We start from the raw sequence: 27,030 nt of genomic DNA on the forward strand, positions 1-27,030 counted from the left end.
TAAATGTCTGATTGCCCAAAAACACACTACAGCTTCTTTCTCCACCACGGAATAATGTTCTTGAAGCAAAAGCGACTACATGCTCTTTGTCCCCCACCCACAGTCCTCACTCCATGCAAACAGAATTTTAGTCCTGAGTAAATTCCTTCATGGTTCAGCTATACTAGCGTAATTATGTATATACTTCGAATAGTACTCTGAGCGTCCTAAAAATAATTTAATTTCTTCCACATTGGTAGGCACAGTCGTATTTTGGAAATTTGAACAACAGAGCACAGCACAACAAAAAAGTTCCAACGGACTATCTTAAGTCAGTAATATATTTAATTCCAAAATGAGCAATGGATGAAACAGTCAGTATAACATAATCTTGATCATAGGTGGATCAGTTTTCAAAATGTTGACACGTAGGTGTAGCAAATAAAGAGCCGATACATGTTTCGTCCTTAAACAACTTTCTCAAGGCTTAAGTTAATGTCTGTATGCAGAAAGATCAGCAAAAACACACTTGTCTTCTCCAGTACAAGGTTTATATAAACCTTTCGTGATTGGGGTAGAAAACTATGCTCCTTTGGATCTTGACTGAAGACTGATACCTCTCTGGAGGCTTCATACATTGGCCGCAACTCGTTTATCACATCGGGTTTCCAACTCATGTGCTATTGTTAGCGACTATTTAGATACACTTTGATTCATGGATTTGTATTGATATTGCTGCACACCTTTTGATCGTCGTACTGGAGAAGACAAGGGTGGTTTTGCTGATCTTTCTGCATACAGACATTAACTTAAGCCTTGAGAAAGTATTACTGACTTAAGATTGTTGTTCTGTGCTCTGTTCAAATTTCTATAATTGATTTGTATGGAGGAAATTTTCTCTATTTACTGAGTAACACTGTGGATGGCACAGTGTTTACATTGAGCACGCCAGAGGACATATTGCGATTTACATTTGCAAACTAAACAGAGGTGCTGGCTTTTTTCTCTGAAACCACTGCCATCATCTTGTACATAACAGTTGTATTTTGGATGGCTTCACCTAAGTTAAGTTTGGGTTTAATGCCGTACTGTGAAATAGTATGCCTAAGTACTCTACAGAACCCACACCAATCTGACACTCTTCTTTCTTTAAGGTAAGCCCAGCATTGAGCAAATTGGTTAGTACTTATTTGAGTATGTTATTGTGTTTCTCTATGTCCTTACCATGGATGAGAAGGTCATCCTGGAAACATAAGGTGTTTGGGGTATCTTTTAAGACATGCTGCATTATCCTCTGATATGCGGCCGCAGCCGACGCAAGAACAAAATGCATGCATAGGTATTGGAAAGCACCAAAAAAGGGTTACAAAAGAAGTGAGGTGGTGAGAATTAGGGTGCAGTTCCACTTGCTGATAAGCAGAGGATAGGTCAAGAACACTGAAACAACTAGCATCTTTGATTAGTGTCAACATTTCATGAATACTAGGAAGTGGGAGTCTGTCCACTCATATATTCATAATTACTTCCCTGAGGTCTATGCACAACCGGACATCTTCACTGGCAGCCTTGATGCAATAATGAATGGGGGCAACTATTGTGAACTTTAAATGAGTTCAATAACACCTAGTTCTAACAATCTCTCAAGTTCTCTTTCTAGAGGAGCCTGCGTGAGGTGGGTAATAGGCCTGACCTTGTGCGCTACAGCGTGGGCATTAGCATTAAGTTTGATGCAAAATTGGTAATTCTTCAATAACCCTAACCTGTCGGTAAAAACATCTGGATACTTGCTGCAAATGTCATGGCCACAAATCGAGGGATAAACTAGAAGGACTTGATCAGGACTGTTAGGATATAATTTGATGCCTAGCTCTTTTTGGTGGCTCCAACCCAAAAGGCTTGATACTTTCTCAGTGACATAACCTTACCCACAGTGTTCCTCCCCTTAAAGCTAAGTTGCATTGTGGTCATACCCACTAATGGTATAGGGTCTCCATTATATCTACGCAGCTTGATGTCTGGTACATCTAGTTTGTCAAATCTATTAGGAAAGGTTTCTTTAAAAACTTTCATTTCATGTCAAGCAGGGTATAAGGTGAACATGAGTCAGCTAAAACATCAATGTGTTTGGTATCCAAACTAATACTGCATGCTGGAAACCGAGAACATAACTGTCATTTTTGAGTTGGAACACCAATTTGGTTTCTATTGCAGATGTGGGTTCCACCACTGATACGGTTCTGTCTCGTATCTCACGGCAAACCCTGGCTAAATGTCCCTTCATTCCACAGTTGTGACAATTTACGTTCCTAGCTTGACAGGCAGGACTATTTGCCATAAGTGAAGGATTCCCACACCTGTAACACAGGCTTACTACATTTGGGGCTTTGGTATTTGAATTTCTCATCCTTATCATTTTTGTGTGACTCTTTACACAGTGGTGAAGGGAGGGGACGGGACCTGACGTGATGTGTGAAAACACGCCCTGTGGTGCGTTTTAAGTTGGAGAAAAAATTCCACTTTAAACCTGAGGGACCATGGGGGCCAAACAGCCCACCAGGTGCTTCCAGGAAGCGCCACGGCGCTGTGTTGCAGAGAGGTTGTGCAGGCCGTCCCCCTTTTGACATCTCTCTGCTACGCAGCTCTGTGACGCTTACTGGATGTGCTATGAATTCCGATTTACTCATCTGTTATCAGGAGAGACCTCAGTGCTGCATCTTTTATGCCCACAACTGATCCTGAAAAGTAATTTTAACCATACTTACCAGTAACTTGAATTACCTTCCATAGGCTAACATTCACTGGTTTCACTTGGAAATTCTTCTCTAAGTGTGGAGTTTTGGAACTTTAAAATATTCACCTAAAATCATCCGAAGAACGAATTCCAATTTACTCACCTGTTATCAGGAGAGAACCCAGTCCTGTTCACTAAAAGCTTTAACTTCAGAGGAAAATTCCGTACTCAATTTCATCTCCCTAATACAGTCTGCAGTGTGTTTCACTCCTAATGCTATTTCCAAAGCCTGTTTAATTTCTGGGTTGACAGCTAACAATTTCTCTTGGATCTTAAGATTGTTCGTACAGCTCACCAACTGATCCCTGATAAGTGAATCAGTTAAGTCTTCGAATTCACATTTATTTGCTAAACCCTTCAATACAGCAATATAAGATCTCACTTTTTAATTTTTACCCTGAACTCTTGAAAAAAATGGACTCTTTCCAAGACCACATTTATCATTTGCCCATAATGCTTTTCCAATTTATTAATAGTGACCTGGTACACATTATCCTCTTCATCATCTTCATCAATATAATCTGCAGACTCACTTATGTTATTAAATGTTTTCCACCCTTCAATCCCTAAATTGTGTAACAAAATGTGTTGTTTCCTAAATGATTAAACATTTTCATCTCCAATGGCTATGAGATACGACTCAAATACATCTTTCCATTGTTTCCAAGGGATATTAGGTTCCCCAACTTCATTTAACCCCTTCCATGCTGCGCGAATTCCGCCGCTGTGCTGACGGTTTCTTGCGCGGGCGTGGTCATGACGGAACGGTTCCGTCATGAGCACAGCTCAACCGTGGCTCATGACGGAACCGTTCCGTCATGAGCACCGAAGGGGTTAAAAACAAAGGTTGTTGCGACATATTGCTTGCAGCCATTGTGAAAACAGTGCTGGAATGACACAATGTGGATGGCACTAATCCAAAAAGGTTCAAACTTTTCCTATAAGGCAGTGATAGGTAAAGATAGCACTAGAAGATTATAGGAAACTACAATAGGTTACCAAAAAACCTGTGAATATATCTTTTTGCTGCATTCAAATTCTAGAAATAATATCTTTGCTGCTGAAACTATGTGCAAAAGTACACCATGAATGACGCATTTGTCCTATTAGCCCAAAACAATATACAATTGTGCAAACACGAATTAAGTAACAATAAAAACAATAAAGTTTGGCTGGCAGCTGTGCCAGTCAGCATGAAGTGGAGGAAATATGCAACAGAAAGCTTTATTGTAATGTTCTTGCGGTTGAAGGAATGCGGAGAACTGGATCAAGATCGGCACTGTAATTGATAGGCTCACTGCGCCTGTCTGCGGACCTGATCCATAGTGGCTGAGGTAAGGCGGAGACTTGGATCCCTAACAGCACCTTATTTGACAGGCTTGCTGTGCCTGTCAGTGATAAACAGGCCCAGACTCCTCGCATGACTCGCACACCGGGATTGATGGCCTGCTTTCTCCGATGATCAGCACACAAGGCGGAGTCAAGTAAATGGATGGCCTCCAGGAATGCCCACCGACACCTCCGTGGATTACGGGCTTAGCTGTGCCCATCAGCATTATCAAAGATGGAGTGCTGCGCACAGACGGCCGCTCACATGCCATACACTCTCCTAAGAAACAAATCAAGAAAAAGGGACTGCTGTACCTGTTAGCTCCGATAACAACCTGTACACCGGACCAGGAACGTCCCTAGGACCACTCTAGAATTTCCACTTAAGTATGGTTATGACTCCGCATAGCCTCCGAAGTACTTGTTCCCTGAGAGCTAGCCCCAGTCAACAGAACCAGCTTGGCAAGATCCTCACCTCCACAGCTCAAGAAGAGAAGTACATGTAGCCATTTTAAACAGCAATAATGCTGGTGAGGAGTCAATTCGAGCACCAGTAAGTGTAGGTTTCTGTTCCACACTACTAAATAAAGTGCATCAGGTGTACCATACACCAAAAGCACTTGAAGAGAAGTTCCATTGTGATGTTATGTCTCTTTTGTTTCATTTATGTAAAGAAAAATCAACAGTCTCACCACAAAACTCTTTTTATAAACAGCTTCCAGTGGAGTACTGCTGTACACACACACACACACGATTTACAGTTGGGGATGGTGGTGTGGCTGCCCCAGGTCATCGCCAGTGTTAAAAAGACGTAACACTGAGTAGATGAACAGACATATTTTTTGCGTTTTACACCCCCATCAGGTTCCAGTCAGCTTGAGTCACCTCTGGAAGCTTTGTCCACCAACTGCAGGAACATTCCAATTAGGAGGTTATGGAAAGGGCAGGGGAATAAACCAAGTAGGATTACAACAAGCCCTAAGCGCAAACTTCCCAAAATAGCCAAAAATTGGCTTAGCATTCGAGGGAGAAAAAGGTCTAGCATCGAAAAGGGCTTACAGTACTTTGCCATCTCCTGGCTGAATCACACTTGACAACCAGGCCTCCTCCACTAACTTGTAAAACACTTGGCTGTGTTAAGTGACACCACCAGGCTTTTCTAGACCTTTACTCTGGCTCCCACCAAGTAGGCCTTTCACCAGCAGCACCATGCTGAAGCTCCAAGGGCAAGAAGCATTGTGGAGAGCAAAACACTACCAGTGTCAGTATACACTCTACCAAGGCCTCAGCAGGGCTGAACAGTCATTTTATTCCACTTGCCATTTTCCTGGTTGGTTGGGGCCTTGGAGTTCTGTTTTGAAAGCTTAGGGCTGCTGCTGATACCGCTGTCACTTTTCCCAGCACCTGGAGGATAATAGTAGCAGGTTCAGGAGGCTTCCAGAGCGAGAGAGAGAAAGAGAGTGAGTGAGAGGGAAGGTAGAGAAGAAGCAATCAGAGAGGTAAAAGATAGAGGGGAGAGAATGGATGGAAAGAGACAGCTAGAGAAAAGAGAACAGCAGAGCCGGGCTGGTGTAGCATTTTTGCCAGGGCTCCTTTTGGTCCTCAGCCTGCCTAGGACCTCAGTCAAAAAACAAAAAACAAAACAGCAAAATGCAGCACACACCACATATTCTTTCTTAGCTGGTCCAGATGGGATAGAATGACTTGTTCTACAATATATCTTCAGCAGCTGTGTTCTAGGGCTGCCAAATGACACTTGGCACAGGTGAGGTGCACTTTTCCCGTATCTCCTTTCTCTTTCCAACCTTGTTACATCTTGAGTTCTTCAGTTTCATGTAGGCTCTAAACACTTTTTTTCCAACGCTTCTTAATACAGTTTCCAGTAAACCAGAGTTAAAGTGAACAGAGTTCAAGCAAAGAAGTACATTTAAGTTTGTTTATTGAAGCAACTTACATGTGACAGCACCCAACAAGAACCTAGTTAATACTAGTTCAGTCTTAGCCATTCTGAGCTCTTCCAACTAAATGGTGGAATCCACTGCTCTAAAAGGCACCTCATTACATCATGGATACCATAGACACAGACAGCTAACACAAGACATAGCATACTGTTCAGGACAAAACATTAATTGTATTCCCAGTGTTGTGCATTGAAGTAAAAATATCTCACAAAATTCAGAGGCCCATGAGGTCCTTCTCTTTAAATTTTTCCAGGGCAACTGCAAAGTCATCCGCAACAACCACAGTTTCTGCTGCTCTTGGCGGTACTCTGCATGCTTTCCACCACCCATGCCTTGTGTACCATTAAACAATATCAATCTGTGGTCTTACCAGCTTAACAGCAAGCATTCACATATAGTAAGGATCTCTTGATTCAAAAACATCACATCTAATGTGTATCAACATATGTGAATTGAGATATTAACCTGTTGACTTAAGCCAAATCTTAGCATGACATCCAAGAAAGCCCTGGTGGTCCGGTCCCTCTCATCCTCCAATTGCAAGCTAGAATCTCCCAGAATGGTGAGGTTATCACAAGAGATAAATTACTCTAATACTTGGTGCCAGTTTTACATAAATTGCTTTATGGGACCAGGCGAACGGTAGGTCAACAGCCCGCCAAGATCACTGCCTGTTTAGTTTTAATTTTAAAATGTCCCACCTCGAGCCATCAATAGTGATGTTAATGGGCTTTATCGTGCAGCTCAGCTGCTCCCTACAGATAAAGGGAAGGCCTCCCACCCTCAATACCCTCCTATCCAGTCTCACCACCACATATCCAGGCGGTGTGGCAACTGCAAAGTCCGGGCCAGAGTCCTCCTTGGCCCAAGTCTTGGTGACGAACAGACTATCTTTGCTGTACCAATCATCTCACTAATATCAAAGCTGTGTTTTATAAGGGAGTTGAGTTCACTAACAAACAGCATAGTGCCTCTGCTGCCCTTGAAGCTGCCCCCCTGTGTTCTCCTCACAGAGATTCCTGGAGGGAGCTATCATTGGAGCCAACATACTCCCAACCTCAGGGCTTCTTGGTAGTCCAGTTGCCTGAAGTGCAATGCCACCGTCCCACCATGCCAGCGTCTAACATTTCCCATCTCCCACACTTCACCATATGCTTGAGGTTCAAAAGGTCCTTCTTCGTGTAGCTAAACCGGTGCTTAACTGTAGGCAAACCAACAGCATCCCTGGCTCATGGTCCTATTCGGGCGTGGACGGGCACAGGCGGGCTTGCCTTAGGCATGCCTCTAGCATGCCAGTGGCGCATCTGTGCATCGGCGCATTTATATCTCGGGGGCAGGCACACATTGCGGGAGGGAGCATTAGCTACTATCACGCTTCCCTCTGTGCAACGTATAAACGTGGTGGCACACTAAGGAGCCGATTACGATGGCAGACGGACTGGAGAACGTCCTCCAGCTTGGTGGTGACCGGGACCGTCCACAATACATGCGGCGGTCCCGTACACCCAATTAGGATGCGACCGCCACCATGGTGGTTGGATTCTGCACTTTAACATTGCGGCGGGTGCTGCTGACAGCAGCACCCGCCGCGATGTTAAAATAGCATGTTGTGCAGTTCACTGCACTACGTGGCAGGCACCACACGGTGCCTGCCACTTGGTGCAGTGAAATGTAGAGGGGTACCCCCCAGTACACCCACACCTCCCCCCAACACAAGGGGGCCCGCAACGGGCCCCTGAAACCAATCTCTACCAGCCTTTCAATGGTGGTTTAGCAACCTCGGAAAGGCTGGCTGGAGACAGCATCGTAATCTGGCGGACGGAGCCTACTAGGCACTGCCACCAATTTATGGATGCAGACCGCTCTGCCAGGCAGTCGGAAGGATTGCCTGTGGTGGTTCCGTCCGCTGCAGTCCAACAGCAAATCCCACTACCATCGTAATGTGCCGAGGGAAAATTGCGGTCTGATGGCAGAAGTACCTTCACTGTATGGCTGGCGGTGGTGGTCCTTCCGCCATTGTAAGTGGCCCCTAAGTTAGGCAGGCAATGGAGCAAAACAGGCTCTAGCAAGCCCTGATTTCAGCCCAACAGGAAATGAATGTAGTAAGCACTGGGGATAAATCTCATCATTGCTCACGTTTTTAACATTTCAAAAAACACACTTTACAAATACATTAAAAATGGTGATCAGCTGCAAAGGCCGACACCACCAGATCAGTCCAGTAGTCCAAACAGTGCTGAAAAATCAGTGCGAACAGCGCCATATGGTGCGCAAGAGTGCGAAACTTATGCAGCAGCTTACGGTGAAAATCTACTCAAGCTGCAGCAAATCTACTTGAGAAGCAGCACTCTGACGACGGCCGCCTGCATTCGAAAATGGCACCAGGGTACACCAAATCTCACTCCCATTTCGGTATGCTTGCAGGAAATAATTCCACATGGTGCCAATTGGAGGAATTTGGCCAGAACTCTGCGTTACAAGAGTAATGTGGAGTCACCAAATTCCACCAATTCTACCAGTAGAATGAAACATTCTGCCAACCCCTAATTATTATTTGGGGTGTGTGACTGCCCACCTCAAGGAATAATAATACTTCTTGGCAGGGTGAACTTCAAAGTCACCAAATTATTGGGAGCTGAACCCACTGGTGCTCTGGGGCATACCATATACGCTCAACTTAGCGCAATGTGGAAAGTATTTATGTAGCACCCAAACGGAAATAAAGTCAAACAGCAAACAATCAAAATCCTAAACTGAATTAGAAATCTATAGTAAAAGTTAATTAACAAAATGACACCAAATCAAAAGAAATCTAATAAGAGGAACCTTAAATATGAATTTTTAAAGTTTAAAGTAGAACTATCTCCAGAAAGCACAAAGTGCCTGTTAGATATTGGGTTAAGAGGGGTGGAAGCCCAACTCAGGCAACAACCACAATCCTTGCCAGGGTGAACCGCAAAAAAAACACTAAATTAAGCTGTGCCTAACCCTGTGGTAGCTTTGCACAAAGCAGTCTGGCTCAACTTAGAGGCAATTTGTACAATAGTTAGGCAGCACACAAAAAGTAATGAAGTGAAACTCAACACTAGAAAAACCCCAAACCAATTTAGAAAGATAGAGTAACGTCTGTCTACACCTAGGGCCCTTTTTGTCACTGTCTGGAAGCAATACACAAACCCCATCGGCAGAGCCTCTCACAGTCATGTGACCCAAGACACTGGCAGAATGCACATGGTTGGGACAAAAAAATGCCAACTTTCTAAAAGTGAAAACAAATACCTGGAAGTGTGTCCAGGTTAACCCAGTGCACTACAGTTGCGTCACATTATAGTGTACCAAACGTGATCAAAAAATTGTTAGAACAATGCTCAATCTGATACAATGTAACAACAATAAACGAAACAGTGTTCCATTGAATCCAAAAGTTCCAAATGAATTCTCCAGAGACAGGAATACGCGGGGATCTGCTTTAATTCAGAATCCTCATGAATGAAATCCAAGGATAAACAAAAGAAATGGCTTGTATTCAGCATACGGTAACAAACTTCATAAATCCCAATGCATGTCGGGCTTTAAAACAGGCCCTTCATCAGGGAAATCTGTAACATGTAAATGTATAAATTACACATTCGATATGTTCAATGACTGTCACAATTAAAGTAAGGACTGACACATAGGCTCAAACAGTCAGAAACAATGAGATAACTGAAAAAAGATGACTAAAAGCGCTGCCTTTACATAACCATGCTCAATGGTGTCTGTGATGAAACACAACTTAAACCCACCCGTGAGGTAAACTCGGCATACATCAAAATGCCCAAAAAAAAGTGCCCAGTGAGGTTAAAAGCTGGTGGTGCTCCGTGAAACAAACATACCTGTAGGCTAGAATGTGAAAACATACTGCCTGAAAACCGCAACCAGCGGACTCCACAACAATGCTGCCAAAGTAACCACACGGCAACATGATTATGAGGTTGCCAAACAATGAAAATGCCAAAAGTCACCAAACTCAAACACGACCTGCTTACCTATGACGAAAAACGAAAGGTATCACTGTGGTCTTCTTCAAGTAAAATCGACAAAAAGTAGTGTAAACCGCTGTAATCACGCGGTAAAATATATCGAAAAAAGAAAGGAAAAGGAAAGAAACTCACCACTTAACCTACACCGCCTATCAGTAATGCCCTCTTTCAGCGACACGGGTTGCGAATACACGCTAACGCCAGTGTGCACCATAGAAATACGCTACATCCCCGTTGAAAACATGAACATAGAGATGGGACTCAAAAGTGATCCGGAAGTCGGCAAAACTGAATCAACAGCCCGAGGCAACAAGGCCACAGCCACTCACTAGGGAATACAAAGTTAGTAAACAAAAACCAGTGTAATATGAAAAACATGCACAAAATGAAAACGCGCTCTACCGGAAACTGAATCGACAAACTGAGGCAATAAAGCCACAATCGCTAACGGGGACGTGAGGAATAAGTCAATAAAAATAAATAATAAATGATAAATAAAAAAAGTGGTGTGTATTGTGAAAAACATGCACGGAATGAAAATACGCACATAATGAGATAAGTGAATCGCATGGAATAAAGAAAACGAAATTGAGAGCATGGTAAGAAAAATGCAAGTGCATAAAGGTATGAAAACAGGAATACAATGAGTCTAAACTAATACATACACAAACTAACTGAAAAGACAATAACATGCACCTGACAACAATGAAACTGCCACAAACTGAAATTACAGAAAACATGATAATTCAAATTTATCATTAAGCCATTTGGGGGACAATGTTTGCATGAACCAGATCAAAAATGATTCTCGTTGAGATAATGCTTTTGACATATCTCTATCCATATGGTTCTCTAGAATTTCAAGCACCCCAAATCTAAGTTGTGAAATAGAGTGTTGTTCGATCTGCCAGTGTAGAGCTAAGGGTGAACTCACTGTTTTAGTCCTGATCCTGCTTTTATGTTCAGTTATTCTAGTACGGAGAACTCTCTCCGTCTTCCCTACATAAAACAAGTCACATGGACATCTGATGGTATAAATCACATGGTGACTGTTACAGTTAGCATTGAAATTTAAAGGAATCTTTTTACCGGTACGAGGATGTCGTACACTATTGCCAACAATTACGTTATTGCAATGTGAACAATTCATGCATTTGGTCATTCCTTTGAATGAAACTTTGTTGGTGTCTAAGGTGTTGTTTAAAATTTCTTTAAGGTTTCTTGCTCTTTTGTATGCGAATAAAGGGGGACTAGAGAACATACCCTTAAAATCTGGTTCAGACTGAAGCAGATCCCATCTGAGTAAGATACTGTTTTTCACAAGATTAGAGTGAGTGGAAAAAGTAGAAACAAACACTTCTCTGGGCTGGGGAGAGGTAGGTGTTCTTTTTTTCAATAAATCCTTATGATTTAAAATTGATGCTCTGCTCTCAGCCTGATCAATAACTTTTTGGGGATAACCCCTGTTCAGAAATTTATGTTTAGAATTATTAATGGTCTGCAAACCTAACTCTACATCCGAAGTGATACGTTTAATACTCAGAAATTCGAGAAAAAGGAAGATGGCGCTTTAAAGGCCAAGGGTGAAAGCTCTGGTAAAGTAAGGCATTGTTGCGATCAGTGGGTTTCTTATAAACAATGGTTGCGCCTGTAAGTTTAAGCATGACATCCAGAAAAGCTATGCGCTGTGACTCAATCTGAAAAGTAAATTGAATACGAGGGTTGATTGCATTCAATTTCAGGATCTGTGTCTCTAATAGACTTCGTGACCCATGCCAAATAATAAGTATGTCGTCTATGAAACGTCTATAAGCAATCAAGTTCGAAGTCCAAAGACTGTCGGACAGGATATGCTCAGTTTCAAACTTCAACATAAAGATGTTGGCATAGCTGGGGGCTCTTGAAAAGCCCATAGATGTGCTATTGGCCTGAAGAAACAATCGATGGTTCCATTGAAAATTTGAATTTGAATTTAAAAGCATTTGTTATGCGCACGTATACCATGCGGTTTCATGGCGCTTTAAGTGATGCAGTAGCGGTCGGCAGAAGGGCTAGACAGTATAAGCTTGCTCAGATAACAGGGTTTTAAGGTCTTTCCGAAACTGTGTGTATGACGGAGAAGATCGGAGAGCAGGAGGGAGAGAATTCCAGAAAAGTGGGGCGAGAACAGCAAATTTCGCTCCGCCAGATTTCTTTTTCTTGAAACGAGGAATGATGAGGAAAGCCCTATGGGCAGACCGGAGTTCACGACCTGGGAGGTACGGTTTTATGGCGGCGCAAATGAACTCGGGGGCTGTACCTGATCTAGCCTGAAAGGTAAGGCAACCCAGTTTAAAAAGGGCACGCTCCCTCACCGGGAGCCAATGCAAAGCTTTAAGCAGGGGAGTGGCACGATGGTATTTGGGTAAGCCATAGATCAAACGAGCCGCTTGATTCTGAATGAGCTGCAAACGATGGAACGCATATGCTGGAGCTCCATTGTAAATGATGTTACCATAGTCAACTCTCGACAGTACCATGGCCAGCACAATGATTTTTAAAGCAGGAAGGGAAAAAAAGCGGGATACTTTCCTAATTAGTCTTAAAGAAAAGAAACAAGCAGAGACCACTGAACCTACATGTGAGTGAATAGAGAGTTGTGTGTTAAGAAAAATCCCAAGAGTTTTGACCTTAGAGACAGGAAGAGGGGGAGCACCAAGTGACAAGGGCCAGTGGGCAGAGGTCCATGGACTGCAACCACCTCCGGTCAGGACTAACTCAGTCTTGTCCGGATTGAGTTTGAGGTGGTTGCAGTTCATCCAGTCCTGAATGAATGTCATTACGGTCTGAACATTGGAAGCAGATGAGGGGGAGTTGGAGAGATTAAAGATTAGCTGGAGATCATCAGCGTAGTTAAACACCGTGACCTCCATCTGCTGTAACGAAAAAATGAGGGGATAGATGTACAAATTAAATAAAAGTGGGGAAAGTGATGAGCCTTGAGGGACTCCGCACTCCACTTTGCGAAAGTCAGCGGTGAAATTGGCCAAATGGACGGCTTGGGCCCTCCCTGTGAGGAAGGACTCAATCCACGAGAAGGCAGAACCTTCTATGCCCGCCGCCCTGACATGGCTGAGAAGAATGGAATGATCCACCGTGTCAAAGGCGGCGGACAGATCTAATAAAATCAAGGCTTGCGGAAGGTTGGTGTCAATGCCTTCACGTAGCACGTCCATTACCGAGATCACCACTTTCTCGGTGGAGTGCAATGGGCGAAAGCCGGCTTGACGGGGGGAAAGACAGTGATTGATTTCAACATGAGTGCTTAAGGTGGTTGTGACGTGAATTTCCAAAATTTTTGCTAGGTAAGGCAGTAGGGAAATGGGACGGTAGTTGGAGGGGGAGGAAGAATCAGCGTCAGGTTTTTTAATAATAGGTATGACAACCGCTGATTTATGTATATCAGGAACGTTTCCCTTCTTTAGCGAGTCATTGAGGAGGGTCAAAGGGGGAGTGGGGGAAGATAAATAGATTTCCCTGAGGATATGGGCGGGGGCAAAATCTAAGGGAGAACCGGATTTGACTCGGTGAAGTAATGAGAAGAAGGTGTCCTCAGTTAAAGGTGGAATAAGGTTAAGTTTGGGGACAGTGGGGGGAGGGGAAGAATTGACAAATGCAAGGGAGGGTGGTGGAATGTTAAGTTTGATTTTGAGTATTTTATCAATAAAAAACTCATTGAGCGAGTTACAGAAGGACTGAGAGGGGGGAATGGTAGTCGTGGTTCGACTGGATAATGCTAATTCATGGACCGCGGTAAAGATTTCCTTTGAGCGAGACTCAGCTGCCATAATCCTGCTGGTATAGAATGCAGTTTTAGCCGCTAGAATGCCCGCTTTATAAGTTTTTAAAACAGACAGATATATAGTCTTTAGCTCTGGGCTGTAGTCTTTCCTCCAGGCTCGCTCGGCTCTTCTAGCTGCTAGTTTCTGTTCTTTTAGCTCTAAGGTGAACCATCGATTGGCTGCATGGGCCCGCTTGACAGTGAGTCGCCTCATGGGGGCGAATTCGTCGCCTGCCAAAGTCAGCCAATTATCAATGGCGGCCAGTTGCGACGTAGCAGTGAGATCTGTAAGGTCGGGAGCGGTTTTGGCCAAAGTTGAACAGAAGGAGGGCATGTCCGTTTTACCCCATTTCCTGACCCAAATGTTTTTAGGAAGAGGAGGTTTGACCAGTGTGGTCAGTGCAAGGGAAAAGGAAATAATAGAATGGTCGGACCAGGAGCACGGGGAAATTATGGGGGGTGTGGATGGAATATTTAGCGCCCAGATTTGATCCAACATATGACCGTGGGTATGTGTGGGGCCATGAGTGAGCAGAGAGAAGTTCAAGGAAATCATGAAGTCTGTAAAATCTTTGGATTGAGGGCTCTCAGCAGGTTCATTGGGCCAAAAGTTTAGGTCCCCTAGCACTAGTACCGATGAATTGTTAACCACCAAGGTGGCTAAGAGAGCCTGAATGCTAGGGAGAAAGGATGGGGTTAGCTGGGGAGGACGATAAATTAAGACAAAGGTGAATGGTACCTGATGGAGAGTTGAACGAGCTACTAGGTAATCTACCTCAGGAATGGGTAAGGAGGGGAGAATCTGGAAGCAGAAGTCTGTCCGGGCTATTAAGGCTACTCCGCCACCCCGCTTGCCCTCAGGCCGATCTGCTCGAATGGCAGAGTATGATGGAGGCAATGCGGCTAATACATTGGGTAGGGAGTCTGCCTTAAACCAGGTCTCCGTTAAGAATATGAGGTTTGGATTATGGGTATCAATGTAGTCAAATAGCTCGTATTGATGACTAACCGCAGACCTGGTGTTTAAGAGTATTGCTGAAGTGTTACAAATTGGTGCTGGGGGGGCTGGGGGGGGCAAGATGGTACAGGATGGTGTATTGGATAAAGGAAATAAAGGTGGGCTGATACTAGGAGGACGGTAAGGTGGGGAAGAACATAAATCAAGCTGTCTCAGGTGGGTACTGATCGAAGGGTCAACCGTTCCAGGGACCCAATATGAGAGTAGTAATGCAGGTGAGTACGTAAGTAAGCGGGCAGCCTTTCGTGCCCCTAGCCCCGGTCGGCCGCGGACGGGCGCAGACGGGCTTAACTCTGGCGCAACTCCGGCGCGCCTACGTCGCGCCCGCTGCGCTCGTCCGCTGCGCTGACACATGCTGCACGATTAAGTAGGGGCGGAGCGGTGGAGGAGGGGCAGGGCTAGGAAGGAAGGCAGCCCGATCTAAGATGGCGCCTGTTGCTGCTTAGAAGCCCGCAAGTGCACCAACCCGCCCTGGCAACCCACCTCTGAAACCGCAAAAGGTAAGAGACCTGCACAAACTTTGAAGATGAGTTAAAAGCAGTAAAATACAATACAAATGTACATCGCCTGCGCTAGTAATCAGCGGGGGCGGAGAGCAGGATGATCGCGACCAGCAATCCAAGCGTCAACCAGCAAGCCCACTGCCACCGGGCTACTGGCAAACACAGTAGAAGGACAGGTCAAGGCTCTTAAATAGGGGCGGAGCGGTGGGGGAGGGGCAGGGCTAGGAAGGAAGGCAGCCCGATCTAAGATGGCGCCCGTTGCTGCTTAGAAGCCCGCAAGTGCACCAACCCGCCCTGGCAACCCACCTCTGAAACCGCAAAAGGTAAGAGACCTGCACAAACTTTGAAGATGAGTTAAAAGCAGTAAAATACAATACAAATGTACATCGCCTGCGCTAGTAATCAGCGGGGGCAGAGAGCAGGATGATCGCGACCAGCAATCCAAGCGTCAACCAGCAAGCCCACTGCCACCGGGCTACTGGCAAACACAGTAGAAGGACAGGTCAAGGCTCTTAAATAGGGGCGGAGCGGTGGGGGAGGGGCAGGGCTAGGAAGGAAGGCAGCCCGATCTAAGATGGCGCCCGTTGCTGCTTAGAAGCCCGCAAGTGCACCAACCCGCCCTGGCAACCCACCTCTGAAACCGCAAAAGGTAAGAGACCTGCACAAACTTTGAAGATGAGTTAAAAGCAGTAAAATACAATACAAATGTACATCGCCTGCGCTAGTAATCAGCGGGTGCGGAGAGCAGGATGATCGCGACCAGCAATCCAAGCGTCAACCAGCAAGCCCACTGCCACCGGGCTACTGGCAAACACAGTAGAAGGACAGGTCAAGGCTCTTAAATAAGGGCGGAGCGGTGGAGGAGGGGCAGGGCTAGGAAGGAAGGCAGCCCGATCTAAGATGGCGCCCGTTGCTGCTTAGAAGCCCGCAAGTGCACCAACCCGCCCTGGCAACCCACCTCTGAAACCGCAAAAGGTAAGAGACCTGCACAAACTTTGAAGATGAGTTAAAAGCAGTAAAATACAATACAAATGTACATCGCCTGCGCTAGTAATCAGCGGGGGCGGAGAGCAGGATGATCGCGACCAGCAATCCAAGCGTCAACCAGCAAGCCCACTGCCACCGGGCTACTGGCAAACACAGTAGAAGGACAGGTCAAGGCTCTTAAATAGGGGGGGAGCGGTGGGGGAGGGGCAGGGCTAGGAAGGAAGGCAGCCCGATCTAAGATGGCGCCCGTTGCTGCTTAGAAGCCCGCAAGTGCACCAACCCGCCCTGGCAACCCACCTCTGAAACCGCAAAAGGTAAGAGACCTGCACAAACTTTGAAGATGAGTTAAAAGCAGTAAAATACAATACAAATGTACATCGCCTGCGCTAGTAATCAGCGGGGGCGGAGAGCAGGATGATCGCGACCAGCAATCCAAGCGTCAACCAGCAAGCCCACTGCCACCGGGCTACTGGCAAACACAGTAGAAGGACAGGTCAAGGCTCTTAAATAGGGGCGGAGCGGTGGGGGAGGGGCAGGGCTAGGAAGGAAGGCAGCCCGATCTAAGATGGCGCCCGTTGCTGCTTAGAAGCCCGCAAGTGCACCAACCCGCCCTGGCAACCCACCTCTGAAACCGCAAAAGGTAAGAGACCTGCACAAACTTTGAAGATGAGTTAAAAGCAGTAAAATACAATACAAATGTACATCGCCTGCGCTAGTAATCAGCGGGTGCGGAGAGCAGGATGATCGCGACCAGCAATCCAAGCGTCAACCAGCAAGCCCACTGCCACCGGGCTACTGGCAAACAGTTTCAAACTTCAACATAAAGATGTTGGCATAGCTGGGGGCTCTTGAAAAGCCCATAGATGTGCTATTGGCCTGAAGAAACAATCGATGGTTCCATTGAAAATAACTGTGAAACAGACAAAAATGAAGTATTTCTAAGAGAAAAACCTTATTAGCTCTCATGTTCTCTTGTTTCAACAGGGCCCATTCAATGGCCTCAATGCCTTCTGTATGAGGAATAGATGTGTATAATGACAAAACGTCAATAGTACACAGCCAGATTGGTCCATTCTCAGGGATGGAAATCATCCGTAAGATGTTCAGCAAATGAGTGGTGTCTTGAAGATATGATGGACTGGCTTGAACAATAGGTTGGAGGAACACATCAGATAATGTCCTAACGGCTCATGTAAAGATCCACAGCCAGATACTAAGGGCCTCAATGGGGGATCCCTCAAAGATTTGTGTATTTTAGGGAGCATCTATTCTTCATACAGAAGGCATTGAGGCCATTGAATGCACAGAGTCCAAAAGCCAGCAGAAATTAATTCAGCAAAACACGAGAGGCATAAGCAAAATATTTGGAGAATATCACATCAAAGAGGTCAGGTCTAACAGTGCAAATGCTAATCCGTGGGGGAGGTAGACTGGGACCTATTTGCGATTGGGGGCTGCCACCGTATAACCCTGGTCAGATACAACCAATGGTTTGGTCCAAGTTAAAAGTATAGAAGTCAAAAAGCTCAAAAAGGTTTCTGTATTCTACTTCAGAACAGAAAGAGTCTTTGTCATTTTTTGAGAAGAAGAATCCTCCCTGAGCATGCTGCTACTGAAATTGCAGCCTCCACTGTGGAGTAGTCAGGATACTTGAAGCAGCTTGGTCATGCTTGAGCTTTGCTGATATCACTCTTAACATTTTTTGAAGTCTCAATGCAGCGTGGGACTTAGTTGTTTTGGGGTTTTTTTTTGGGAAGTGCTGAGAGCCTGACTGGGATGCAGCAGAAAATCAATCCAATGCCATGGACCTGCTGATCTGATTTTTTTCATTGCAGGTCCTCAGAAGCTCTGGAGCTCTGGAGAAAAAGTGTCGGGCAGAGGCCAAAAGCAATGTCCAGTCCAAGTCCAGTTACCACTAGTAAGCTAGGCACTTTAGGGAAAAAGAATCTTGCTGCTTTTTATGTCCCTGTAGCCACACAAGATCTCATCCACGCGACCTTTGAAGTCCACTTCTTTGTCTTGGGCAAAAGGTGGAGCAGGTCCAGTCCTTCTGGCCCTCTCTCAGGTCATAGACAGCAGAACCATCCCTCTACTGTTCTTCCGAAGATTCAAAAAGTGTTCTGCAGATGGTTACTGGGAATGCCTCATTTATGCCTGACACCAGATAGTAGGTGGGGGTAACTCTGTACAGTCACTAACCAATGGGGCAACATTTCTTGGGGGCAAGCCTCCAAACATTTTCAGTAGTTCCTGTTTGTCTTACTACAAACAATCCAACAGTGCCTTTTAGTCTCCAAATTCAAGGCGGGAAACCATTTTCCTATTGTGCAGAGCCTGTGTAACCACACAGAGGTGAGGCCAGGGTAATGAGCAGTCCTCTCCTTAGATCACTCAAAACCAGCTCTGGGGGTAGCTTTTGTGCACAAAGACTGGGCCTTTGCCAGGTGTCACCTAACATTTGCTTTTGACTGAGCAGGTCTTTGTGAAGTAAATTAAATTATTGTGCCCACCCAAGCGGGTCTTCCTTCCAGGGGTAAGAAAACTCCTACCCACTCCTAAGCCATTGCCTCTGCTGTGAAATCAGTTTTCACACCTACCTCACACCTAATTCTGGCCAAGTACAGATTCAGCGGTTGGTGTAGAGAGAAAGCGAATTAGTGACCAGCAGCTTCAGACAGAGTAAAGGTAACTTTCTAAAATGTACATTTCCCATATATTTAATAAAAATACTGGTACAGGGCAAAGGTTATGGATTAAAGTGTATAATTGATACTTTGAGCCTTCCTATGTGCCAATTACATCCTGACCAGCGACAATGTTGGTTTGGCCTAGTCTCTGGGGGAACATGCAAGTTCTAACTTCACTCATGTTCCACTCTTATATATTATGTAGCCTACCTTGTGCCATAAAAGCTGTGTTTAGGTGGGGACTTAATATATAAATTCAGGTTTTCCTACTTGGAAAAATAGTGATTTTGACAAGTCTGTGCATCAGGATTCAAGCTGCTGTTTTTATGCTACACAGTGTAGCCCTGAAGCCATGATTTGATTGCCACTGTAGTGGATAGCACAATAAGTGCTGCAGGCCATGGGTGGCATTTAACTTTCTATGCCTGGGTTTTTTTTTCTTTACCCAATACAATGGCCTTATAGGAAAGTGTTATTGGGCCATTCAGGTTTACGTCAATTCCTACATTTTTAAGGAGGCATTAAAGACACTTTACTTTTGTTTAGCAGGGGTAGAGTGCACAGTTCTAATTCTTAAAAAAAAATAGGGTCCAGAAAAGGCAAAAAATGTAGGGCGACCACATAGAAAACGCAGATTTTCTACAGCTTTTATCCACCTTGAGAACATATTTTTATGACCAGTAATAATGGATTCCTCAATTTTCTTTACAGAATTACTTGATGTCATTGCTTTTAAATGAAGCTATACCTGCATACATGTCATTGATTATGCTTTATGTTGGTTGGACCTTACTTTAGGACTCCATTGATTTACTACAGCTGGACTCAATTGGAGATATTTTAAAAAGTTGTGTGTAGGTTCTCACGGAGCGCAAGACAACTTTAAAATTAGCAGCGATTAAACATACAGGGGGGTTTATTTACAAGCCCCTTGTGCCACTTTTGCGTAATTTTTAACATAGGAAAAGTGACGCACGGGTGGCACAAGGGGCTTGTAAATCTGCCCCAGGGGCATATTTATGAGAGCCCTGCGATACTTCTGCACAATGTAAAATGGTACATGAGTGACGCAGGGTTCTCATAAAGATTTATGAAGCCACGCAAAGCCACTTTACGTGGCTTTGAGTGGCCTCATTAAGCATGAGTAAGGCAACACAGCGCAAATTGCTGTGTCGCCTTACTCTGCACCAGGAAAAGCCACGTAAAGTGGTTTTAAGTAGCCTTGTAAATATGCTGGGGCACATTGCGACACCGGAACGTCAAAAAAGAGATGTTCCAGTGGCGCAAGGGGCCTCATAAGTGAGGCCCGTCCCATTCCTGCCCTTTCAATTTGGCGTAAGGCAGCGCAGCAAGGTACCATGCTGTGCTGCCCTACTCCAAATTCTCATAAACTAAGCCCACATTTGAAAGCCAGTAAGTGCGCTGCAATGTTGCGATGAGCTGCACGAGCACCTGAGCAAATTATGCTACTTAAAGAACGAAGGGGCATATTATCAAGCCAGGCGATAAAATTATCGTCGCTTTAGCGGCAGAAAACTGCCGCTAAAACGGCGATAATGGGCTTGATAATATGCTCTATGGAATTCCAATTGAAGCCCATGTTAGATGTGAAGGACATCTATGCTACTCATAGTGTTCCTTGCATATGCCTGAAGATTTTTTGTGAACGACTGAGACATTTGTAATTCTTTGCAAAGCATAGCTGCATGCATAACCATCCGGATATTTACATCTCTTTTGTAATTTGGGAGCTTTATGAATAAGCTATGGTCGCCACTAACCCAGATTTAGGGGCAGATTTATCAATATTTCATGCAACGCAGCTGCTGCGCTGTGCTGCATGAAAGGGAGAGGGCAAAAATGTGCCATATTTAACATTATATGGCACATTCCTGCTCTCTCTCTCCACCGGTGAACTTTTGGCTAGCTAGTACCTTCGCAGGAACCCTTGCATCATGGTGCAAGCATGCCTGTGTTGCAGGCAGGATTGTTTCTGTGCAGGAAAGGACACCTTCCTACACAAAAACTATCCTCTGAGTCTTTTTACTCATTCTACGTGTGCTGCAGAATGTAGCACACTTAGAGGAAACAACTAGGAGAGATAAAGATATTTTTCCTTGTTACGCCTCTCCTGGAAAGGTGTAGCCTTTTGACGCATTCCCAGGTCTACCACTCATGGTAAAAACGGAAAGCGTCAAAATTCACGGGTGGATGCGTGGGAACAACTTGCGCTGCCTTGCATTACTCCAGGTTTAACAAGCACCGCAGAGCCTCCCAAGGTGTCTTGCGCGACTTGGTAAATCTGACTTTAGTGTAGTGTTGCCCTTGTGTTACATTGCGTGGCACAAGTGCAACACAACACTTTGATAAATCTGGCCCTTGGTCTTTACGCAGACTTTAACCAATCACTGAGACAAACAGATAATTCCCTGGACCTGGTTGGGCCATTAACTTCAGTAAATAACACATATTCGAGGAAGTGTAAAATAACACATGAAACACATGTAGAAGGAAAATGCAACTTTGGTCAACAAGGATACAAATAGGCAGAATATTCCAATCAAAGTCTAACATATCAGAGAGAGGGTGTTTGTAATAATGGGTCATCATTAAGGTATTGACACCTATTGGGTTTTGAAAAGCAACATTTTCTTAATATGGCATGGGCTCAAAGTGTGTAAAGTGTCTGTTTGAAATTTGTCAAGATGGAAGTGAGTAATATGTTCTTTCCTGTTCATTGATTAGATTTTGATTTTCATCTCTACCTCCCTTTCTTGGTCTGTCTAAATATGGAAGTATAGGAAAATGGAAGAAGTAATAAAGAAATAAAAAGTTCAATAAATGCTTGCAATTTGTATTGTAATTTTAAATGATACTGATACAAAATTAATTGTACTAGATAATCGCCTAATGTTCTGTATCTTTTCTCTTAGATAGTAAAGAGTTTGATGCATTTGTATCCTATGCAAAGTCAAATTCATATTCGATTGAAAATTCAACGAGTGAAAACTACACTGAGGAAGAGTTTGCAGTAAAACTACTTCCTGAAATTTTGGAGGACAAGTATGGTTACAAGCTGTGCTTTCTGGAAAGAGACATCATACCAGGAGGAGGTACTTTTTTAATACGAACTACATTTATAATATGTAAAATGTATCACAATTAATAGAACTTTTAACGATATACCATAGTGGGTTGATAGGCTGTGAATAACATGTCTCTTTTCGAAGAGAAAAAGCTATGGAGTGTGCAACGAATGACTGAGTGGGCTGTTCCAAACAAAATCAGAGATCAAAGTCAAGAGACCCTTTGCAGTGAAATGTATGGGCTTGGGTGAAGTAACTATATTTTAATATTAAAACACAGATTTATACTTGTGAGACGCCTTTCAAAATCCAAAAGGACTCTGGGGCAGGTTCATTACTGACATCTTACTGTCGATAGCGGGTGGTCATCTGTGATGCATAGTTTCAAAATGGCAACCAACCCAATTAAGTCCCCTAGTCACTAAAGTGATATGTACATTGTACTGGGGCAGATGCACGACAGATTATTTTTCTCTTCGCCCACACATGAATATGGAAAAGAAAAATGCATATATGGGTATTTTAATACTATACGTTGTGCAACGTTGCACAGGCGTAATGTCCGGTATGCTAATGCAGGCCTTCATCCCAGCAGAGAAGAGTTGGACACCATGAAGGCTGCCTCGAAGAAAAAAATACAGGTGACGTCTAATAGAAGATCATTAGGTGTGATAATAAATGTTAAGAATACCCACTCAAGAGTTGACCCAACAAATGTGGTGCAAACTAAACAGGTGTAATATTTAATCCCAGTGCCCTGCATGTATTTTATAGCACCAGCATAAACTGAGGCACCATTGAGAGTCATGCAGAGTTCATAAAGGTGGCGTATCCCTTTGTGAATAAGAAATAATGTATATTTAGGGTGCAATACTCACCAAACCAGATTCTATTACAGCAAATGTTCAAATATCTACACTACAAACCTGTGGGGAGGGCACCTCGGATGGACACCAATACCTCTTTCATTTTTGGACAGCCTGGTTTGACAATCTGATGTTTTACTCAAAAGGTGATTCATATAAAGTTGGTACCCTGTAAATCGTATTGTCTTGTGGTAAATACAATAAAATATGTGGTGATTATCAATTCCTGTACCCTCAGACAGGGTCTGCTATATCATACAACCTTGTCTCTCAGTACATTCAATGGGTCATATATGAGACAATGAGGGAAGAGCATGGTGCAAGAACTGGGGGTGCCTAAAATCTCCTTGCGTGCATCTCAGGGTTCTGAGTCTTTTTCAAGAGGCCTCTTATGTCCTGTGGGAGCAGAATATAGTGTATATTTTAGCTAATTCCTTGTTACCTTTTTGGAGAATAGCAAACGAGTCATCGCGTCATTGTTATGCACTGATAGTAATCTGGGGGTGCCCTGACTATTATTTCTGCCTCTTCAAAAATCTTTAAATAGCATCCTAACGACCAAATACTTAAAAACATGCCTTTCTAAATAGGAATCAACATTTTAGCACTTCCAACTTACACCATCATAAATATTAATAAACATGTCACTGGTCAGTATAGGCATTACCTGCAGCATTACTGATGTTTATGTTGTGTTGAAACAGTGAGCAAGTTTTGCCTCTTTCTTTTTCTGAACTCTGTTGTCTGCAGGCACATAAAACAGGTTCCCGATTCTGTTCTGCACCAATAAAGGACAACATGAAATGTCCCCAGTCCTTTCTGAGTGAATTGAGGCCCACTTTGTATGCGTTGTTCCCTGTCTCAATAGTGGACAGTAGAGATGGTGCAAACATCCTGCTCAGAAACAATAGATTCTCTGTTGCCTTGTATGTGATTTTTTGTGTTATATGCCCCATTCTGGCAACCACTTGGCAAATAACTCTGGCATTAAATTGCAATTTGAGTGATGTGATATCTTGTGTATGTATGTATAATGTATTTCCATAGAGCAAACTAAGCCAAAAGACAGTGGAGCCCTGTACATTGTCAAAGGCAAGCTTAAAGTTGGCGAGTAATTGGAGAGGAAGCAGAATTGTGAGCAGTTATTCCATTGTGATGTAGTGTTCTTTAAAGTGGTTAGTCTTCAACGCTTTCCTAAATAGGAGCAACATTGAGGCGGTCCTGATGGATATGGGGCTTTTATTCCAGAGGGTGGGCGCAGAGATAGAAAAGGCCTGTTGTCATATTTTTTCTTTTTAACTCTTCTTATTCTGCAGCCTGATCGTGTCCTGGCTATGGGTGTGCCGAGAATCCACAGAGATGGTGAACTTGTCTGTAAGATAAGCAGGGGTGCAGGTTGTGCTGGCTTGACGGTGTGGTCCGGCAAGCCAACCTTGATGACATGCAGTGGCATGTAGGATGCCCTGAAGGAGTAGCAGTGTGGAGTCTGGGAGGCCATTGAGTATAGCATTACCACCACCCGCATGCAAGAGAACAAGGGCTTGAATAGCAGTTCTGAAGATGCTTTAACTTTCTTTAGAAGAGAGAGCTGGTGCCAAGCTGTCTTTGGTGTTTTGGCAATGTGTTCCTTGAGGGAGAGGTTGGTGTCTAGGTGAATCCAAGTGATTTGGCAATTGGTGGTGGTTGAGGTTCAAAACCACCAAGCCTCACTTTACTGAGCCAGGTTTGTATTGTATTTTGTTTGCTGGTTTGGCAAATAATTCTGCTCGGCTGTGTTGAGCTTCAGGTAGGCACTGGACATTCAAGTCTGTATAATGTGCAAGTAATGTTTGGGGCGTTGGATATGTGAAGCAGAAGAGACTTTCAAGTACAGTGTGTCTCATCAGAGTATTGGTGAATCTTGATGCTCTTGTCTGTGAGTAGAGCACTGGGTAAAAGCTCAGTGTAAAGACTGAAGGCAACAAGAGATAGTATGAGAAACTAGGGGACTCCTCATATGATGTGGATCTTTTGTGACCTGGAGGTGCCCGTGTGAACACAGTATGTGCATGCGTCTTCTGTTTATAAATATATTTATTAATTAATGCACCTCTACTTTGGTTTGTAACATAGCGATGCTTAACGTGTTTAGATGGCTGTTTGGGTTTCTAGGCTGCCAATTAGCATAGCAGCCAGTGAAAGGCTAAACCTGAATGTTTCCCTGATTCTGATATTTCACGTATTTTCTAAATTATAAGTAACTGTAATCTCATGGCATAAATCACCATAATTGCATCTGTCCATTTCCATTCATCCTTTCTTGTCTGCTGACAAAAATATCACTTTTTTAGCATCTTCACTAGATTTAAGGTAGGAATTAAGGCCCAGATTTACTAACACTTTGCACTAGGTGTGCATCACTTTTATTACACAAACCCAGCACAACGTATTAAGGGGGAATTACTATCAAACAAAAATCTGAATTTGTGTTGTTTCACAAAGTAGTGCAAAGTTGCGCTATGCACTGCTTTGCGTTATTTTGCATCAAGGAGGCATTCCCTGGGTGACGCTTGGGCATTCCCATGCAACCATCAATGGGTTTTGATGAAAATCCCTACCTACAAATGTTAGCAAACAAGGATTTGCACCACGGTCTTACACCTCCTCAAGACAGGCATAACGAGTAGAATTTGTTTCATTTCTCATTGTTTATCCAACTTTGCATGTGTGCTGTGTTGTACAACACACGTAGAAGGTGTAGAAGCCTTAAATAATAGTTTTTGTACTGGATGAGACTCCTTCCAGATCAAAACCTATGCTTCAGAGAACACCCACACCCTTGCAGAATGGCATGAGGGTCTGTGTGTTGCCTCATGGCTGCTAAAAGTTCACCAGCGCTGGGAGACAGAAAGAAAGCACCATATCATAGTAGATATGGCATATTGTTTTCCCTCCTTTTGACCCAAGGCTGCAAATAAACTTTGATGCAGTGTTGTTTTGCATCAGATAATATTAAAGGTTGGCCAGGCTCTTAATTCCAATTAGTCTCCATTTCTGAGTGCTTTGTAGGGGTAGGCATAATTATTCAAGTGCAATGTTACGATATTTTCTGAATAGGTTCCTGTTTTTCTGTGTTAAAGTAGAGCCACATGCATCTTTCAGTGCAAAACCACATTTTGTGCCAGCATAAGAAAATTTGATTACATTTGTGAAAGGGGTCATAGTAAAACAGGCCCATTGTTTATAGTGTTTCCTTTTTAAATTCCTTTCTCTGTAAACTGATTATCCTAATTCATTTCTTATTCTCCATCCTGTTTTGCAGCTTATGTTGAAGATATAGCTCGAATAATTAAAAGGAGCAGGAGAGCAATATTTGTCCTCAGCCCAGCATACATCAACGACCCAATCCTGTTTGAGCTGCAAACAGCAGTCAAGTGCACCTTGGAAGACAACACACCGAAATTGATTTTGATTAAATTCAAACCATTTCAAGAGCCCAAATCTTTACCTCACGTCATAAAACGAGCTCTGAAAGTTGTGCCCACCATCCTTTGGAAAGAAAAATACGGCAAATCAACGTCATCATCGTCAAGATTCTGGAACAAGATTCGATATCACATGCCCATTAAGAAGAGCCCGGTATCAAAAGACGAATATTCTTGTTTACCGAAGTGTTCTTTTCTTTCACATTAAAAAGTGCCCGTTTTGTACATTTTGGCTTGTTTGTGGTTTATAGTGAAACGTGTATCATATGTTTATCTCCTGGCTTGTATGGGAGATGCGGTCGGAGGAGAGGGTTGTATTAAAGTTTTATTAAACTCACCCTTGGTGATGCCAAACTTCAGTAAATCTGGTCAGAAGACTATATGACCTCTTCAGCTAGGTCCAGTAGCTGTATGGCTCTACTGTGACTGTTTAGTGCCAGTGGCGGCTCGCCCAGGGAGTGCTGTGGGGTGGGAGAGGGGCAGGGTGGGGGGTAGTGAAGTTTGACATACGATGGAC

General features: G+C 43.9%; 1 protein-coding gene across 1 annotated transcript in view; it reads left to right on the top strand.

Moving 5' to 3' along the window:
- LOC146805375 (interleukin-18 receptor accessory protein-like) overlaps positions 1-26,740 on the top strand; it is a 227,737-nt gene extending 200,997 nt beyond the window's left edge. Inside the window, exons 9-10 of the mRNA XM_085620500.1 lie at positions 22,031-22,210; positions 26,351-26,740. Coding sequence (XP_085476626.1) covers positions 22,031-22,210; positions 26,351-26,721 — 551 coding nt within the window. The 3' untranslated portion in view covers positions 26,722-26,740. The remainder of the gene's footprint in view (positions 1-22,030; positions 22,211-26,350) is intronic.
- The last annotated feature ends 290 nt before the right edge of the window (positions 26,741-27,030 follow it).

The sequence above is a fragment of the Triturus cristatus genome, chromosome 8 (genome assembly GCF_964204655.1).
Source record: "Triturus cristatus chromosome 8, aTriCri1.1, whole genome shotgun sequence".
Lineage (NCBI taxonomy): Eukaryota > Metazoa > Chordata > Amphibia > Caudata > Salamandridae > Triturus > Triturus cristatus.